The 20323-nt window shown below is 42.8% G+C and overlaps 1 protein-coding gene across 7 annotated transcripts in view; it reads right to left on the bottom strand.

The window, feature by feature from the left end:
• Positions 1 to 20323, bottom strand: part of MATN2 (matrilin 2) — a 128903-nt gene that overhangs the window by 5222 nt on the left and 103358 nt on the right. For 2 of the 7 annotated variants that reach the window (XM_075063123.1, XM_075063118.1), the window contains 12 exons: positions 19213 to 19335; positions 18967 to 19089; positions 18721 to 18843; positions 18506 to 18628; positions 18225 to 18347; positions 17957 to 18079; positions 17694 to 17816; positions 17489 to 17611; positions 9487 to 9900; positions 4354 to 4506; positions 960 to 1031; positions 249 to 362 (listed from right to left, as the gene is read on the bottom strand). In XM_075063123.1, coding sequence (XP_074919224.1) covers positions 249 to 362; positions 960 to 1031; positions 4354 to 4506; positions 9487 to 9900; positions 17489 to 17611; positions 17694 to 17816; positions 17957 to 18079; positions 18225 to 18347; positions 18506 to 18628; positions 18721 to 18843; positions 18967 to 19089; positions 19213 to 19335 — 1737 coding nt within the window. The remainder of the gene's footprint in view (positions 1 to 248; positions 363 to 959; positions 1032 to 4353; positions 4507 to 9486; positions 9901 to 17488; positions 17612 to 17693; positions 17817 to 17956; positions 18080 to 18224; positions 18348 to 18505; positions 18629 to 18720; positions 18844 to 18966; positions 19090 to 19212; positions 19336 to 20323) is intronic. The other 5 variants (XM_075063119.1, XM_075063120.1, XM_075063121.1 and 2 more) reach the window with 5 other exon arrangements.

Raw genomic sequence — 20323 nt, 5'->3', positions numbered from 1 at the left:
ATTGAAACATAGTATAATCACTATCAAAAGATGCACATATCAAATCCCAGTTAAATACTTAGATGTAATCATCACAGAGGAGGAGGCACTTAGAGAGGGTACTATGAAGAAACAGGTAGGCAAGGAATGCCACTCTGTGGCAGGCAATGTTTATGAATTTCCAGTCTTGACATGTCTTTCTAACTTGTGTAATCAAAGGAGAAGGCTGGAATTGCCTAAAGATTACCTGAGCTCTGGTAACTAATTACCTGATCTTGCCGTTGACTGTGAAACACTCTCCTCTTCAAAAAGATACTTGTGACGTACTGCAAAATTGGAACAGGCAAGGTGGTCTGTGATGGCTATGCTGCCTCGTTCAGATCCTGCAGGAAACCCCAAGACAGAACTGTGGTCGTGATTATGCAATACATCTATTGAATTTTGTATGTAACACTTATTCATTTAAGCCAGATTGTTCCACTCACTCACTGATCAGCACCTTAATTCAGTGGATTTTAGCAGGGACTTCTAATGGTGTAAGGTACTACTCAGAGTTTGCATTTTACACAAAGAATATGAGCTATTAGATTGTATACTGTAGCTAGACTGTTTTAAGTGTTGTATTCCAGGCCAGGAGAGGGACTTCAGCTCTGTATTGGTTACTGTTAAGCCTGGGCTCTTTAGAGTCTATTAAATAGTAAATGATCATGTAAATAAAAAACATTTTAAAGTACATCAATGCAGAAGATTGCTGTGGAAGTTGCAGCATCCAAATAAACTACTCTGGGGGATAAGGCGGGAGCATGCAGCCATAAGCGTGTTGCAGCAAAGATCAAAAAGGGTTTGTAGGGGATTTGGGTTTTTTGGTATGGGTATCCCTCTCAGTGAATGATGAACTTTCTATAGTGGATGCCATGAGAAGAATGCTGAGTCGGGAGCCAGCTGAGGTGAAAACAGGACACAGATTTAAAGCATCTAACCTGAAGAATGAGGACCAGCCTTGTGAGGCCTCCCTGTCAGGGGATCCTGATGGGGATCTGACTCTTCCAAAGCTGGCAGAAACAATTTCCAAAAGAGAAAGATATTAATAGAAAAAATGATTTTATTATTTTGCACAGAACAGTAACTTCCAATGACAGGAAAATGGTATTTCTTCCCTGATGATTTTCTGTTAGCAGCTTCCCTCCTCATTCATAACAAGTTGGCAATGGCTCTCCTGTGTGGAATTCAGAGGAGGCTGAGCATTATTCCTGGAGGCTTCAGGAGTAAGCCCTGCCCCTCATCTTAAGCCATCAAAAGAGTTCTTCTAAAGCTAGAAACACTTCAGCAACTGACTACTAACAACTTAAAATTATATCAACCTTAAGTCAGTTACAGAAACCCCCCCCCCCCCCATGTCAGAGTCCAAACTTCGGGCTGTGTGCACATGGCCTGGCTTGCCAGTTTGACTCAAAGCCCCATGGCCTGGCAGAGTGAGCAATGGTGGCTTGCAGCAGCAGGGCATAACTTGACCTCTGAGGCTCCCTAAAGGCTGCCTATAGCACCTCTTGATGCTTGAAGGGCTTCTCTGCTACTGGGCAGGGGGCACAGGGAGCCAGCTAGAGAGATGCTGCACTGGAGGAACAAGGGTGTTAGAGCCAGTGATTCCTCAACTGAGGGGAGGGTGAGAGGAGTTTGCTGGAACAGTCATTGCTGCACAACAAATACAAATTAAACTTGTAAATAAAACAAAGTGGTTGTGAGAAACTGAGCTGCCAATTTGTTCCATCACTTGGGGCGGAATTTCTGGTGGCCCACATTAAAAGCGTGGTGCAGTCCGTGGTGCCTCCCAGTTCCGCAGGTGAGAGGCATTACCCATTTGTGATGAATGAAGAGAAGCTGTGCAGCAGAAAACCAGGAGGCAGATGGACATGTCAGAGTTTCTAGTTTGGAAACTGCCTCAAAGAGGCAAGATTTACTTATTTTTGGGTTAGCAAATAACACATTTCTGAAAAGTACATGAAATGTATGGTGAACAGCACTGCAGCTATCTAAGGATGTTTGATAGGGAGAGATATTTAGTAGAAGAGTTGCCCGAGAATTTTGGACTTGGAATCTCCCTATGCTTTTGAAATTGTCATCATCCGTTTGCCTACCTAGTATGCAGGTGGATGAACAGAACTGCTTTTCTACAATCTCAGTATTTTGCATGTCAAAGGGAGCTAGCAATAAGGGCATCATTAGGTCCCTGGTGAACAGGGGTCCAGTCAGGGGTGAAAGTAACTGAAAGGACTTACCGATATGCCGGAGTCCTGAGTGGAGGTGTGACCTCTACCGGAAGAGACGTTTAAAGGCCCTGGGGCTCTGGCTGTGGCTGGGAGCCCCAGGGACTTTAAATCACCCTGGAGCTTCCAGCTGCAAAGGCGGGTGTGAAATAAAGGGCCCGGGGCTGCGGAGCTCCAGGCCCTTTAAAGCACTGCCCAAGCCCCACTGCCAGAGCTCCCGCAGTGATTCAAAGGGTCCGGGGCTCCCCGCAGCGGCAGGAGCACTGAGCCCTTTACACTCCCGCCCTGTCTGAGCCTAGCTGCTGGGCTTAGGAGGGGATTTAAAGGGCCAGAGGGTCCAGCTGCTGTGGGGAGTCTCAAGCCCTTTAAAGCGCTGCCCAAGCCCCGATGCCAGAGGTCCAAAGGTGATTTAAAGGGCCCGGGGCTCCCCGCAGCGGCCGGAGCACCGGGCCCTTTTCATTCCCGCCCGAGCCTGGCAACTGGGCTCCAGCAGTGATTTAAAAGGCCCGGGGCTCCCCACAGCGGCAGGAGCCCCAAGCCTTTTAAATCCTCGCCCGAGCCCGGCTGCTGGGCTCTGATGGTGATTTAAAGGGCCAGAGGCTCCGGCCATTGTAGGGAGCCCCGGGCCCTTTAAAGCACCGCCCGAGCCCTGCTGCCAGAGCTCCGGTGGCAGCACTTTAAAGGGTCTGGGGCTCCCCACAGCGGCTGGCGCCTTGGGCCCTTTAAATCACTGCCCAGGAAGCCAGTCCGGCACGGCGTACCAGCTCTTGCCAGTACGCTCCATCGGACTGTACCAGTTTACTTTCACTTCTAGGTCCATTCTAGCTCAGAATCCTCCCACCCCTTGAACAGATGCTATGGGATGAAGGTCTAGAGTGTGGCTGCTAGTGACACAGTACGAGCAGGGCAGGGGAATGATTTTGGAAAGTCGGGTTCTGCGCTCATGGATCAAAGGACTGGTTTGAAGCACAAACTGGTTGTTTTTCAGTTTACTTACTGGGTACATTCAATTATTTTGTTGCTGTTGTGAACACTGCACAAAAGCCCATAAGAACAAGTCCTTAAGCCTTTTTTTTTTTTTTTTGCTGCTGAGCCCTACCACTAATTTACATGAGGAGATATCAGCAACATTCCCCTACACTGTAGGTTCTCAAACTGTGGTCCGTAGACCACCAGTGGTCTGTAAGCTCCATTCAGGTAGTCCGCAGAAAGTTCCCTCTAAGGTACGTGCCTGGGCAGCCACACATGATACAATGAAGAGCCACCCACCTAATTACTGGAGTGGCTCCACTAATTAGGTGCCTGGACCCTGGAGAAGACACACATGTAAGGTCAGGTGGTAGCCTTGGGGGGAGTAGGGTGTAGTGGAGGTGAGAAGAGGGGGTGAGGGGAATTTGGGACGTGCAAGGCTGCAGTGGCCAGACAAAGGTGATTTTCCCCAGCTCCAGAGCTGCGGCTGCTGAGGAGAGACCCCCCTCCTTCCCAGCCCCAGCTCTGTGGCTGCTGTGGTGGTGGGAGAGACCACCCTCCTTCCGAACCCCAGCTTGAGGGCTGCCGCGACAGCGGAGAGGGCACATCCATTGCATTAGAAAGGTAAGACTACAATGATATTAAAATATTTTTGTTCTTCTATTTATAGAACAAATTATTCTATTTGTGAATTATTAAGGTTTTTTTTATATAGCGCTTTTATCCAAAGTGCTTTACAATAGCTAGCTAACGGTACAAACAACATTTGGAAAGATCATTAAGTGGTCCGCTGAGACCCTCTGCAATTTTCAAGTAGTCCGCAAAAAAAAAGTTTGAGAATCACTGGCCTACACAATTTTAAACATGACTCATATAGACCATAAGTGCAATTGTTTTCTCCCAGTAAATCATCATTTGGATTTCCCCTGCCCCCCAAACCAATATTCCTAAAGTAATAGCTCATGTTTAGTTTGGGTGGGGTTCACTGATCTAACTGCAGCCTGGAGGAAGGGGGGGACATTACCAGTCCTCCTGGGGTTTAAGTGTATATTTGATGCATCATTTATTAAAAACAGAAGAGAAGCAAAATATAAATGGCTGTTCCTTTTTCTTATATCTCAATGGAATAGTCATGTGGTACCTTCACAGATTCGTTTTTTTAGTTTTTCACTTATCTCCCCCATGGTACTGAAGTCTTCAGCATAGAAGAGATGTTTGTCTGGTGGCTCAGAAGCAATTTCCAGTAATTCTTCCTCAATTGCTTTTCCTATTCCAACAGCATAGATAGTTATACCTGGTGCAAGAGAAATTGCACATTATTACTACAGCAACATTTTTTTTTTAAATTCAGAGTTTAAGTGAAAGGAAGATGTATTATTGATTACTTAGAGCACCATACATGTGCATTCCATATAACTCCAAAGATTGTGTTGGATGAATAATCCTAGTTACACTTAGTTATATAACATCTGAAATGCTATAGAAACTGACTGCTTTACTGTTGGTTTTATTAACAAACAATTCTTCAGCTAAAGAAGTCCTGGACATATGGCTACCACTGAAGATAAATGAATCCAAAAAGAGCACTGTGGCTGCAACATACTGAGGGAGAGAGAGCACCTCTGATCAATTTAGCAGTGGCACTGAGAGACTCTGGAGGGACACAGAACTCATCAGTCCCTGTTTTGCTGAAATGATAGATAGACTTGATGTAGTAGCAAGGCAGGCAGGGGACAGAATCCTGAAAGAGATCAGTAGTTTGCTGCAAAATAGACTTAAATACATTGTCTTCTCTGATAGAGTCAGCTAGGCAGGTTAATCTGGAGCCTTGGAACCTAAGAGTTCTTGATCATCCAAGAGAAATGCAGAACTGATGTTCGGAGAAGGGACAGAGAGAGAGGAGCCATTTATGGCTGGAGGAAAGAGATTAATAAGTCCTGGGGCAGGGATCTTGGGTGTAAGAGTCTCTCCTGCATTGGGTGTTTGTTTTTTTGTTGAGGGACAGAGGGGGAAGGAAGAAAACTGGGAGTAAGAGATCAGTTGTTTAAGGAGATTCGTGCCATAGTTAGTCTTAATACATCCTGGTAGCTGGGCTGGGGGCAATGGCTCACATTCCCCTCAGATAGATTTTAAATATACACCACACAAAGCAGAGCACACTTCGTATTTCCGTTTTCCAACAACTGGCAATGATTCTTTGCTTCTGGTTTACATATGATCTGAATATTCATTTCCAGTTACATCATTTCTGCCATTAGAAAATGTACTCACCTTGTACTAACCGCTTTGGAATTTAAAAAAGATTAGAAGTTGATCCTTGTCCTGTCTGCAAAAGGTCATTGTGAAATGAGTGCAGATGATCTGTCTGGGATCCCAGCCATTTTTTTAAAAAAACCCACAAGGATTATCGTTTTAAGGACTGAAGCAATTTTTAAGAGAGCTTCAGGTGCCAATGACAAAAACTGAATTTTCAGCTCCTTGGTTTCAGATAAAAAGTAGTGTGTGGGGTTAGTGTATCTGCTTTCCTTTGCTGTTCAGTGATAACATCTGTATGCTCACTATGAATAACCACTTTCAACTCTCCACTGGAAATGCAGGAGACTAGATGTGATGACATAGTAAATATACCTCTTCCATCTCCAGTGCTTACATTTTTATTAAGGAGAGTCCTGCTTTCTATCAAGACCCTGGATGACATAGTGCTAGCCAGGAAAGTAAAACATCCACCACATTACAGAGGTTGATTCAGTTTAATGAATGGACTGTTCATGCTGAGGTCTGCTGCTTTTTAAAGACTTGGAGTTAACAGTGATAAAACATTCAGTGCCAAATTTCTGCTCAGCAAAACTACGTGGCCCCCAGTGGGATTACACTTGGGATGTATTTGGCTCCTGGTGTCTCAGTGAAAGCAATCCACTGCTGAAGTTTCTTACTGAAAGTAAGTGGGGTTGGCTTGTACTTCTCTCCACATCTTTTACTTGTCAAGGCCTGTAACTCTTCCATACACTGTCTCAAATCCCACCTACTCACTCCTGGGCATGAAATCATACATTATTGGTTTAATTTTCAAAGCTTCAGAAAGAGGCGTGGTGTTAACATTTCTCTGTGAATACCAGTTTGTTAGCTCTGTTGCCTCCCATTCTGTATTTTTCCACAGTTTCTTCCTCATCTCCTTGTACCATCACTTCTTCCCTTTTCTCCTTAGCAGAGTCATATCAGGACACACTCCAAACTGGTTGCACAAATCGGTGCCCCTGCCTGCATTCAAGTGTGCAACAAGCTATCATTGTGTCGATATGTCAAAAAACAAGGTCTGAAGTCTTTCTAAGGTCCTGGCAGCTTTATTCGTGCCACAGTCCATCAGCCCCGGTTAGTAGTAGGACTCTTGCAAAACATTTCCTGTTTTACAGGCAAGTCCTTTTTTTGTTGAAAATTTTCAGTTTTTAAATGTCTAGCTGTTATTAGATACTGTGTGGGAAAAGTGATTTTTGTCAAGGGTGCCTTACAGAATTGATTTCTGTCACCTTTATCATAGGCTACAGTTTTATGGACCCCCCAAAACGAAACAACAACATATTGTAGACCATGTTTACTGTTCAAAATCACATTTCCAATTAAATCTGAACATGAGTTATCATCTTGCCAGGACCTCCTCTATAACAAACAATGGGGTTTTTTTTCAGCAAGACCAGTGGGATATGGACAATAAAGCAACTGTCACAGGGTGAGCTCACCACTAGGGAACCTCCTCCTGACTGCTCTGGGGATTAGCTTCTTCCAGGGATAGACACCAACTTTTCCCAGCACTGGTGGGTGCTCGAACCCCCCTTCATCCCCTGCCCCACCCCCACCACCCTGCCCTGCCTGCCCATTCCAACCCTTCCCCAATGTCCACACCCAACTCCACCCTCTGCCCCTATTGATCCTTCCCCAATCCCTTGCCCCGACGCCACCTTCTTCCGAGTACTGCACAGCGTTCTCCTCCCTCCCGTGCTTTCCGCCGCAAAACAGCTGTTATTGGAGGAAGTGCTGGGACTAGGGGAGAAGTGGGGACACGGCAAGCGAGGAGAGGAGGTGGAGCGGAGGTGAGCTGGGGCAGGGTGGGGAGCTGAAGGTGGGTGCAGAGCATGCACCCACCTCTGGCAGTCTCTCCACCTGTCATCCTCTCTCACCATGTGGCCCCTCTCACTCCAGGAGCTGCAGCTTCCCCTTTGTGACTTGGCTTTCTGGCCAGGTCACTATGGTCCTCCCCTTCCAGAGTATCAAAGTCTTTGGGGGCAGACTGTCCTAGGCAGTCCACTCTCTACTGCTGGTCTGTGCCACTTCCCTACTTGCTGGCAGGGGAACCCAGGCCCACCTTCTATTCTAGGTTCCAGCTCAGGGACCCTCTAGTCAGCAGCCAAGGACCTCACTGCCTTTTCCCTGAGCCTTTCTCTACCTGGTTTGTTTAGTCTGAAAAAGAGAAGACTGAGAGGGGATATGATAACAGTTTTCAAGTACATAAAAGATGTTACAAGGAGAAGGGAGAAAAATTGTTCTTAACCTCTGAGGATAGGACAAGAAGCAATGGGCTTAAATTGCAGCAAGGGAGGTTTAGGTTGGACATTAGGAAAAAGTTCCTAACTGTCAGGGTGGTTAAGCACTGGAATAAACTGCATTGGGAGGTCATGGAATCTCCATAATTGGAGATTTTGAAGAGCAGGTTAGACAAACATCTGTCAGGGATTGTCTAGATAATACTTAGTCCTGCCCTCATGGCACAGGACTAGACTAGATGACTTCTCAAGGTCCCTTCCAATCCTATGATTCTGGCTTCCCCTGCATCTCTGGGTTTGCCAGATGCACAACTCCCTCCTCCTCCCAGGGAGTAACTGCAGACTACTTCCCTGCAGCCCCCAGCTGTTCTCAGCTCCTGGGTTTTGTACTGGCCCTTCCTATTCCCATCCAGCTGAGCCTCATCTAATGAATCCTGTTCACTGGCTCCTCCTCCAGGTGCAGCCTGGGCAGTTGCTGTATCACCTAGTCACCTTAATCCTTTATGGTCTTGTGCAGGATGGACACCCAATCATAGTTTATGCTGTATTTTTACAAATGATAGCATAAAGCAAAGGCTCTGGAACAACAGCTGATATTTTGAGTGCGGTGTTTTATATTAATATTATGTGTTAAATGGAATATTTAATAAAGCTCCTAATATCTGCAATTCTCCATTTAAATGAAGTACCTTTAATGGAAAGATGCAGGGCACAGCTCAGCATTCAAGCTATACAATGCAACTGCCCTGTGCTGATTTGGTTCTTCAGTACATAGACCCTCTCAGAGGTACTTATTACTTCCTGAGATAGTAGTTGTAATGTGGTGTTTTGCGACAAAGCCCCTAGACCAGTAGTTTTCAAACTTTTTTCTGGTGATCCAGTTGAAGAAAATTGTTGATGCCCATGACCCAATGGAGCTGGGGATGAGGGGTTTGAGGTATGGGAGGGGCTCAGGGCTGGGGCAGAGGGTTGGGGTGCAGGGGTGAGGGGATTGAGGGGTTCAGGGTTTTGGGGGGCTCAGGGCTGAGAAAGAGGGTTGGGGTATGGGAGGGGATCAGGGCTCTGGGTGCAGGCTCTGGGCTGGGGATGAGGGGTTTGGGGTGCAAGAAGGTGTTCTGGGTTTGGGGAGCTCAGGGTTGGGGCATGGGCTTACCTCAGGTGGCTCCAGGTCAGACACGCAACAGGGGTGCTAAGGCAGGCTTCCTGCCTATCCTGGCACCGTGGACTGTGCTGCACTCTAGAAGTGGCCAGCAGCAGGTCCAGCTCCTAGGCAGAGACGCGCAAGCAGCTTGCACCCCCCCCCGATCCCATTGGCCAGTGGGAGTGCAGAGCTGATGCTGAGGGCAGGGGCAATGCATGGAGCCTCATGGCCCCCCTGCCTAGGAGCCGGACCTACTGCTGATTGCTTCCAGGGCGCAGTGTCAGAACAGGTAGAGACTAGCCTGCCTTAGCCAGGCAGCACCGCCAATGGAACTTTTAACAGCCTGGTCGGCAGCGCTGACTAGAGCCGGCATGACCCAGTACCGGGTCATGAACCACAGTTTGAAAACCACTGCCCTAGACAGCGAACCAAACTTTTGGGAACATATAAAATTCTCTCCTGCAGAGGGCAGTGCTACACGCACTGGCCAGTACATTGCAGCAATCTTGTCTCTTCATTAATATATGCTGAAATACTTTTTAAAATAAATCAATATAAACATCCTTAAAGAAACAGTGACAAAGAAATACCAGATTACCATTCTGCTTTGCTTTGCTGGCCCACTCAGAGACTTCATCTTGGGCTCGTCCATCTGTAAACACTATAGACACCCTGGGCACTTCTGCTGAAAATGGCCTTGCCCCTTCCGCTTCAGTAAAGCTTCTCTCAAACATTTGTTTCAAGGCAAGTCCAGTCATGGAGCCTTTCCCCATGTATTTCATTTGGGATACTGCTTTTTTCATGTCTTTAGCTGTGCTGAATTGTCTTAATGTGAACTCTGTGCGAACTTCAGAGGAATACTGCAGCAAACCAACTCGAGCAGCTTTGGGAGAAATCTCAAGAGAATCCAAGATTCCAGAGACAAATTCCTTTACAACTTCAAAATTATCCTCTCCGAGACTTTTTGATCCATCAATCACGAACACCAGATCAACTGGGCCTTCAGTGCATCCTGTATAAATAAAATAAAAGCAAAGATTTTAAAGAGAGGAAGGATTTCTCAGTGTTTAGGGAACTAGCCTGGGACTTCGGTTCAGTTCCCTCCTGGCAAGTCACTCACTCTCTGTGCCTCAGTTCCCCATCTGTAAAATGGGGATGATGATACTTTATTACCTCATGGGGCATTATGAGGATAAATACATTACAGATTGTCAGGTGCTCAGACAACACGGTGATGAAGGCCATAAAAGTACCTAAGACAAAGGAAAATATGACTTCATCGGAGCCCAATAAAGGAGAATGACAAGATCCAGAATAGATTGAAACCACCTCCCCTCAAAATCAGATGCTCAAGTTAACAGCTTGAAGTCTCATATCCTATTTTCATCATTTTTTGAAATCCCACAGTGAAAAAATGTGTAAAAGAAAACTGTACAGAACATAGGCCATATTTGGATTCAGACCTGAGTAACTGTTTAATGAAAGTTAGCATTACTAGATGTCTGAAGCAGCTTTCTGGCTTGTAGGCAAAAGGTTACTAGGATAAGGTCATCCACTTGCCCTAGACTCTGCCTCCACCTCTCAGCGTTACTTTCCCAGTGTCATTTCATTGTCCTGAGTACATGTGGAATGAGTGGCTGTGTATATGCTGACAAGTCATTAATTATATTTAAACACTATGTTGTGGGCCTAAGCAGAAGTCTGCCTACCAGCTCCTTATCATATGTCTCTCCTTGTGTCCTATTTTCAAGAGACATCTGTTAGCAGTTACGAACAAACAGTAGCAAGACATGTACACTCTAACCTGGAATCTTCAAGACCAAGTAACTTATGGCTACCAGGCTGTAACAGCTAATTGGCCTTTGAAGATATTGGGGTGTCCCCCGAGGTGGAGGAAGGGGATACTGATCTCTATAAAGCACTCTAGCCATGCGGAAGAAAGTGGAGTCCCTCTCACATCAATAAGCCATCCAAAATTGTATCCTGCTCACTTTCCTGGACTGGCCAACCAAGGACGAAGAGGTGAAAGATTCTGACCCTCAACTAAGCCAAGTCTGAAATCTACACGTGAGAGAGAAAAGACCAGGCTATCCTCTCCATGTCAAAAACCTTCAAGTTTCATTTTATCATTTATAAAGATACAGATAAATATCACGTAGGGCTATGTCTACATTACGGACCTTACAGCATCACAGTTGTACTGCTACAGCTGCCCTGCTTTAATGTCCCCTGTGTAGCCGCTCTGTGCCGGTGGGAGAGAGCTCTCCTGCCAGCATAATTAAAGCACTCCCAACAAGCGGCGGTAGCTATGTCAGCAGGAAACCATCTCCCAACATAGCGCTGTCCGCACCGGAGCATTTGTTGGTGAAACTTATGTTGGTCAGGGGTGTGTTTTTTCTCACCCCTGACTGACGAAAGTTTTACCAACAAAAGTGCTAGTTGTAGTGTTTAGATGTTGCTTGTGATTATTAGAACTGAGAGCACTGGCTGTTGGAGTCTGAAAGGACAGGAAACAGGAAGGAGCGGGGAGGGGTTGAGGAGGCAGAGTGAGAGTTACAGAGGGTGCAGCAGCAGCTTGGTAAAGAGGTTTTCACTTTAAAAATAAAGTCCTGTTGAAGTTTATCAGTACCTTGCCTGGTTGATACAACACTAGTGTAGACAAAACCTTTGTTCCAAAACTAAGGCCTAGTCTACACTTAAAATTAGATGGACCTAGCTATGTTGCTCAGGGCTGCAAAACATTTCTCCCTAAACCTGTTAGTGAGAGAACTGTGGATTAAATTAGTGTCATTCTGAAACTGCTATCTGTGGGATTCTAGAAAATGTTTTGTATCTGTGCAAGACTGGCAGAAAGATGCAGCCATTGTGTTAAAGTGGGGAGGGAAAACAGATTAAATAAACAACAGTGTGATGCAGTTTCTGTGAACAGTGAAGTTTAATGGGCGAGAGCAGCTAAAGGAGGCCTGGTCTACACTAGATGGTTAGTTCAACGTAAGCTGCGTTGTGTTGACCTAGCTGTGGAAGTTTCTTCACTTAAATTTGGCTCCTGCCGATGTAAGAGCCTCTCTACGCTGATTTAGTAACACCTCCCCGATCAGTGTAGAGTCACAGGCCATGTAATTAGGTTGATGCAGTGTCAGTGTAGACCCTGTGTTGCTTACGTGGACTGTTACTGGCTTTCAGGAGCTGTCCCACAGTGGCAATACTATCAATACTAGCACACCTGGGTGAGGACATACACCACTGACACGATGAGCTGAGTGTGCATACACACAAGCAATTTAATAACTGCTGTGGCTGTATGCCAACGTAAATTAGGTTGACATAATTTTGTAGTGTTTAAATATGGCCCATGAAATCATTCTAAGGGCTATATTTAATACCTTAAAACCAAGGCAAGGACTAGACTTTTAGCTGAATGGCTTAACTTAACGGGAACAGTTTCTCCCCTTAACCTTCCTGTAAAACACGGAGAGTTTTTTCGTTATAATTAATACAATCACTAATTGTAATACTCGGTGGGCCAAATAAACTGAACCAGTGACTTACTGATTATACTTAATTTATAACCGTGATTTGATTATTGCACTGTATTACTGTAAATTAAGTTAAGCAAGTTAGGAAAACTATAAGTTAAATTAGTTAATGACCTATTTCATTTAAACATATATTTGTTTTATAACTGTTTGCTTAATGTTTAATACATTTATAAGAGATACCCTGGACTGGCTTATCTCTCAAAATTTCAGCAAAGACAATTTCAACGTAGAGGTAAAGGGTGAAGCCATTAAAACGCATTGCTGTGTTTAATTACCTAACACACACTCTATTATCCCTACAAAACTAAAAGCAATAAAATGGCAATGACAATGGGAAATCAACATTTTAGTCCTAACTTTATAATTTCTGAAAATAAGTACAGATTGTATGAATATTCCTTCCCCCCTCGCCCCTCCCAACACACATTCAATGACTATGTGCGGTAACGATGACATTTATCACCTAATCGTGCTGCACCAGTAATGTGCTATCTAAGGGCAATATTCTGTTCTTCAGATCCACACTTCTCTGTGCTTGATTTCTTAGCAAAACTCTCAATGATTTTCACTAGCGTAGAGATATCAAATGAAAAATATGCATTTAAGAGGGAAACAAAATACTCTTCTCCATCACACCATTATCAGGAAATAGCATTTAGTTTCTATTCCAGAATTTTCTAGCATGCAGTACTGTGACAGGAGCATTGACGGTTAACAGAAGCAGGGCTGGACTATGCTTGCTCAGCCTTCCTCTTCCTTCTAACAGCTCTCTCCAGCCAAGTCAAAGTTTGTGGGAAAGTCTCAGGGCTGGTCTACACTACAGGGGGAAATCGATCTTAGATATGCAACTTCAGCTACGTGAATAACGTAGCTGAAGTCGAATATCTAAGATCGGATTACTCACCCGTCCTCATCGCACGGGATCGACGTCCGCGGCTCCCCCTGTTGATTCCGCAACTCCGTTGGGGTTGGTGGAGTTCCGGAATCGATATAAGCGCGCTCGGGGATCGATATATTGCGTCTAGATGAGACGCGATATATCGATCCCTAAGCAATCGATTTGAACCCGCCGATACTGCGGGTAGTCTAGACGTAGCCTCAGAGAGGGGAGGGAACAGACATAGGAAGATTGGTGGCTTTTCTGCTGAGTGGAAGGAGACAAGACAGAGACAGGAGCTGCCTGAATCCTTCAGTTTAGAGACCTCAGCAGGAATATTTTTGGTATTGTTCTAATTATTTAGTAATAGGATTTTAACTCTCAATCTCTTGGATTTGAGTTAATGCCCAAACCATCTGATAAGGAACAATGAACTGAGGATTGTACTTTTTGCAAAAGATTTAAAAAACTCCAAAAATTTAATGTAAAACTTATTTAAAATTTATTCCAAATCCATTAGCTCCATTAAACAGAAAACTCTAGAGACAAAAATGGAAATGGACAGCTAAAATGAGCAAAAATATTGCAAAATGTATGTGTTTGGGGTATATTGTATGGATATATACCTGTATTTTATATCAATCTCTCATACACACAGCACATATGCAACTCACAGGTTAGTAGAAAGCAGTGGATGATATACAGTTTCTGTCACGAAGTAAGATGGGTTCTCCACATTTCAACAAAGCGGTTACTATGCTTTAGTGTGAGAAAGCAGAACAATTAAGGAATTTCTGGAATTAGTTTGTCTTATAAACAAAACAAAACTGGTACCAGCATAAACAGTCTGTTCATGTAATCATGGTAAATAACTTCAAAAATGCCAAACAATCAGGATACCTTTTATTTTTACCATACAGTCTACACTGGATTAAAAATGATACAAGCAAGAAGCATTTGGAAAGATTAATTTCTAAAAGGAAGACAAAACCACATTTTTACCATATAACACTAGAGGGAACCAGTCATATCTAAATCACTACTCAGTCTCTCCCCTGGGATCCTTATTTGCTATGTTTTGATTCAAATGTTAAAAAAATGGAATGGACTGCACAGATGAGGTCTCAGTCTGCGTTTTTTTTTTTTTAAATTAACATTGTCTATCTCTAATCTTAAAGCAATCAGAGTACAGAGAGACAGAAGTGGAATCAGAAAGCAAATTTCAGGCACCAAGAAACAGTTTACCCTTCTGAAGGACGGTGTTGCAAGCTGGTTCCATGAGGTGGGTCAGATCTGTCTTTGCCTACTGTCTTTTAAAATAAAAATTCTCCCTTCACCAATTATATTTATCACTTGACCTAAGTTCAAATGCTAACAGCATGTACCATGCTAACAGGTGGTATATATGGATGAAATAACTGACTATCCTTTAAGAAATGTTCCTTTATAACTAGTCCAGTTCAAGGGCAGCTACAGTTCTGAAGAATTTAGTAAGTAATAATACCTCACTTTGAAGATTAAAGGCCACAGTATGATGATAGGTGTTCTGGGGTGGACTAAGGGTGGGGAGGAGAAGGTGGCACATTTCACAGTAGCCATAATTTTAGCCAAAGACAGTGAGGAATATGAGGTGGGCTAATCCTGCTGGGAGTGAACCAGTGGGCCTAGAGGAGGCAGAGCATGGGTAGTGATGCTACTGTATCTCCAACAAGGCCTGTACCTGATGGGTTTACCTGTTGTATAGGTGTAGAAAGCCCCTCTGCTACAGACTTCCTCTGTGTCCTTAAGCAAGACACTTAGGAGCTTCATCCTGCAAGGTATTGAAAATTTTGACTCCAACCCAGCAAAACACTTAGAATAATAGATTCCAAGACCAGAAAGGATCATTGTAATCATCTAGTCTGAGAAGCAAGGATAGTCCTATTGGCTTCGTGTGCTCAAAGTTACACATATGGGAGTATTCATGCATTTAAGTGGTTTGGTTGGATCAGAAGCAATGTTCAGAACTTTACAGGATTGAGCCTTTAATCTCTCTGTGCCTCAGTTCCTTAGGTGTGTTGTGATGCTAAATTTACTAATGTATTTAGATAGGTGTTTAGAAAGATTCCTCTGACCAGTGCTAACAAAAAGCCTTGATATGAATGTACTAATTGTGCTGCATTCAGATATATATTTGTCAGTCTGTAAGAAATGAATGACCACCAAACATTTGATCTTATTTGGAAGTTTTCCTCTGTGTTGCAAATCTTACTAAAAACAAAATATATTTATGTTTTCTTTTTTATCATCCCTTCTCATCTGAAACTTTACGTTTTTTCCCTAATTGCTTGATTAGGGCAGAAACACTGAAGGAACTTTAAGATACATCAAATGCTGCTAGCTCCAACCTCATCACTGCTATAGCCATGGACGGAAAAAAGAACACTTTTGTCTAGTTAACATTAGGCCATATCCTCCTGCATTCACTCAGTCAAAATTCTCATCAGCTTCTAAGGGAAATGTGACTGAGCAGGGACTGGAGGATTTGCACCTTTATTTCTTTCGAACTTTCAATGTCTCTTCTGACCACCCCAAATTAACTTTGATTTATAACTTTTTACTGGTGTCAAGATCAGTGTGTACTTTCCTAGTTATAATTCATGATAGACAATATTCAAATTAGATGAAGATTTTTCTCTCTCTTTGGCTAGGTATTCTAAAGAAAAGGTTCATACAGTGTACCAAAACACTAAGCTCTGGTTAGTTGACCATGTGCCCAGTTTAGCTATGCTTATCATAGTAACAATCACAAACTTAAACTAATATGTTAATATCAACTAGTAATAAATCCTGTCTGCAACTTGGCTTAGTTTCTCAAAATACAAATACATACTGGGATATAGCTATGTTTACATTTCAAATGCCATTGTCCTGTTCCTTTTCCCTAAGCAATTTAAAATATTTATTATTTTTTACATGTAAATAAAACTTAAAAGCCAACATCCATATATGTTTAGACAATAATTGATTATTGCAGTCTAACATATCTGTAGGAAAGAGCCAAGAGGTCTTTTGTATATTTTGCAGCATTCTTCCACTGACAGAGGTCAGCAAGACTACTTGCCTATGCTTTATAAGAGACTTCTAAAAAGTGTCTATTTTTTGTCACAGGCCCCTATTTGGGGCCCTACTCACATTACAGGAAAGGGTCTGTAACTTTCTTACCACTGTTTAGGCTGATTGCACACTGCATCCTGAAGGTGATCATTATCCTGGTGCATGAAAGAACTGAGGAATGGGGATCCTTGGCTGTAGGCTGACCAGATAGCAAGCGTCAAAAATCAAGACAGGAGGTGTGTGTGTGTGTGTGTGGGGCGGGGGGAGAATAGGCGCCTATGTGAGAAAAAGACCCAAAAATCGGGACTCTCCCTATACAGTTGGGACATCTGGTCACCCTACTTGGCTGCCCTTGGCATTGGGAGTTCACCATTCCCTCAAACCAAACTCTACCAATCCTGCTTCTCCTTCATTAAGTTCTGCACCCCAAGCAGGGACTAATCCATGACCCATGGTACTAGGCAGTGAGAAGGTTTGGGCAAGTCCATGAGCATTATATTGTCCTTTGGGGGGCAGGTCTCCCAACCTAAGATTAGAACGGACATCCTTTGTTGCGGAGCCAGGCTGGGTCATGCAGCTTTGATGGGCTGAACGCTGCAGAGATTCCTAGGACTTTATATAGTAGTAGAAATGTACATGGTCATTCATGAAATAGTGGAAGGGAAGGGCGTGGGGGCAGAGTTTCTGTCCCAAACACCTAACAATCTAGTTTAGGAAAACACTGATAAATGGAACAATGGTCAAGGCTGTTAGAAGACAGGAAAGTTAAGCCCGATATCCTTTTAAATCAGGAAATGCAACCCTATGGTACATGAACCTAATTAAAGTGCAAGTTTCTTGGCAACTTGATTTTTACTTTTGGCTCTTTTCCTGAGGTTTGGAAAGAATGATTGCTATACTCACTGGCTTACAAGGACAATCATTCTTACTTTCTTAATAGCTTTTGCTTCCAAAATCTTCAGGTCAAGTCGTTCAACCTTAAATTTTATATGATTTTTAAAGAAGGGATGCTGGATCAATTCATTTTAAAATCAAACAAGCAGTTGCTCAATGAATGAAATGTATCCAGTAAGAATCAGGTTACTTACTTCTGCACATTTTCCCATCTTCTTGTAGTACAAATCCCTCATGGCACTTGCACACGTAGGAATGGTCATTATTAACACAAATATGTTCACAGCCATGATCAACTGTTTTGCATAGGTCTTTATCTGAGAAAGAGAGTTGCTAGTTAAAATGCTTTTATAAATGGGATTACAAGGACAATCTGCCAGGAAATATCAGATTACTTACTTCTACATGTTTTCCCATCCTCTCTCAGTACAAATCCCTCATGGCACTTGCAGACGTACGAATGGTCAGTATTAACGCAAATATGTTCACAGCCAGGGTCAACTGATTTGCAGACATCCTTACCTGGGAATAGATTACATATTTAATATTTTATAAATGCAAAAGTTACAAGGACAATCTTCCAAGGAAAGGGCACTTAAGATTTTCATTCTCTCATATAGTGATATCAGCATGAAGTGTACAGTAAATATCAGGCTACTTACTTTTGCATGTTTTCCCATCTTTTCTTAGTATGAATCCCTCATGGCACTGGCAGGTGTATGAAATGTCATCATTAACACAAACATGTTCACAGCCATGGTCAATGGTCTTACAGAGGTCTTTATCTGAGAATAGTTGAGAGTGGCTGGTTAGAACTACTTTGCATTTATAAAAGATTAGACAGATATTTCTCAAGTAAGAAAGCAATGAAATTCCTTCCTTTTTTGTCCTCCGTAGACATAAATGTATTACAAAGATCAAGCTACTTACTTCTGCATGTTTTCCCATCCTCTCTTAGCAAAAATCCCTCATGGCACTGACAGGTGTATGAATTATCATTGTTTACACAAACATGTTCACAACCATGGTTGACTGATTTGCAGACGTTCTTACCTGGGAATAGTTAAAATATTTAATATAGTTTGCTAGTTAAAACATATTTATAAATGCAAAAATTACAAGGACAATCTTCCAGAAACCCAGAGCAATGAAGTTCCTTCTCTTTTTGTCTGCTGAAGAAACAAATGTATAGTAAAGATCAATCTACTTACTTCTGCATGTTTTCCCATCCTCTCTCAGTACAAATCCCTCCTGGCACTTACAGATGTAGGAATTGTCGTTATTAACACAAATATGTTCACAGCCATGGTCAAATGATTTGCAGACATCCTTATCTGAGAATAGTTGAGAGAGTTTGCTAGTTAAAACACTTCTACAAATACAAACATTACAAGGATAATCTTCCATTACAGCTCAGACTACTTACTTCTGCACGTTTTCCCATCCTCTCGTAGTACAAATCCCTTATGGCACTTGCAGATGTAGGAATTGTCCATATTAACACAAACATGTTCACAGCCATGGTCAACTGATTTGCAAAGGTCTTTATCTGAGGACAGTTTAGATATTTAGTACAGTCTACTAGGGACATTCTTTCAGTAAAAGAGCAATGAAGTTCTTTCTTCTTTGCCTGCTGCACACACAAATGTATGGCAAAAATCAGGTTACTTACTTCTGCACGTTTTCCCATCTTCTCGCAGTGCAAATCCCTTATGGCACTTGCAGATGTAGGAATTGTCCATATTAACACAAACATGTTCACAACCATGGTCAACTGATTTGCAGAAGTCTTTATCTGAGGATAGTTTAGATATTTAGTACAGTCTACTAGGGACATTCTTTCAGTAAAAGAGCAATGAAGTTCTTTCTTCTTTGCCTGCTGCACACACAAATGTACGGTAAAAATCAGGTTACTTACTTCTGCACGTTTTCCCATCTTCCCGCAGTGCAAATCCCTCATGGCACTTGCAGATGTATGAATTGTCACTATTAACACAAATATGTTCACAACCATGGTTGACTGATTTGCAGACATTTTTACCTGAGAATAATTTAGACAGAAAAGAAATTTTGCTAGTTAAAATTTTTACAAATGCAAAGGTTAGAAGGTCTTAGTTTTCCTGTGAAAGAGCCCTGCAGCTCATAATCTTTCATGTGTTTGCGCAGTGGAATCCAGCAATGCATTTCCAACAACCTCTGACTCTTTCATCTTTTGTTTTTAACAAGCAAGCACATCTTCCTCCTCCTCTTAATCCGTGGTCTCTTTATTAAGCGGAAAAAATCAGAAAGCACGGTAACTAGGGGCTAGATTTTCAAAGTTGTTTAGGTGCCTAGATGCAGGTAGGCCCCTAGTGGGATTTTCAAAAGTACCTAGGTGTCAAACTCTCACTGAAATCAAGGGGAGTTAGGTGCCTACATGCCATTGAGGAGCTAGGTGTTGTGCTTTTGAAAATCCCACTAGGTGCCTATGTGAGCACCTAAATACCTTTAAAAAAAATCTGGCCCTGGGTCACTGGCCTCTAAGGAGTAAAAAGATTTTGAACTGTCAAGTTATTTACATTTCAAGCCAGCTTTTCCTGTGGAAAACAAGATATTTATCATCATCTTATTAACTTCAAGCAAAAATACCTGCTGAAACCCAGAATACTCAGGCTTTTCCCTTCTGTGGTTAAATAGATATCTGCCTTTTTTGTAATAAAATAGGATTACAAAAACTCAGTTTATGTGGTTGTCATAAACAGATAGCTAAGGGTTAATGTTTCTTTCACCTGTAAAGGGTTAATAAAGGGAACCAAACACCTGACCAGAGGACCAATCAGGAAACTGGATTTTTCAAAGCTCAGGGAGGGAATGTTTTGGGTCTGGGTCTTTTGTCTGTCTCTCGGCTATGAGAGGGATCTTTCTATCTTCAAGCTTCTAATCTTCTATTTCCCAGTTGTAAGTACAGGTATAAGACAATATAGGTTTTTATATTGTTTTTGTATTTACATGTGTGTAGTTGCTGGAATGTTTAAATTGTATTTCTTTTT

Source organism: Chelonoidis abingdonii, chromosome 2 (genome assembly GCF_003597395.2).
Source record: "Chelonoidis abingdonii isolate Lonesome George chromosome 2, CheloAbing_2.0, whole genome shotgun sequence".
In the NCBI taxonomy this organism is placed as follows: Eukaryota; Metazoa; Chordata; order Testudines; family Testudinidae; genus Chelonoidis; species Chelonoidis abingdonii.
The sequence above is the reverse complement of the archived record's forward strand: the minus strand, read 5'-3'. Positions and strand labels throughout refer to the sequence as shown.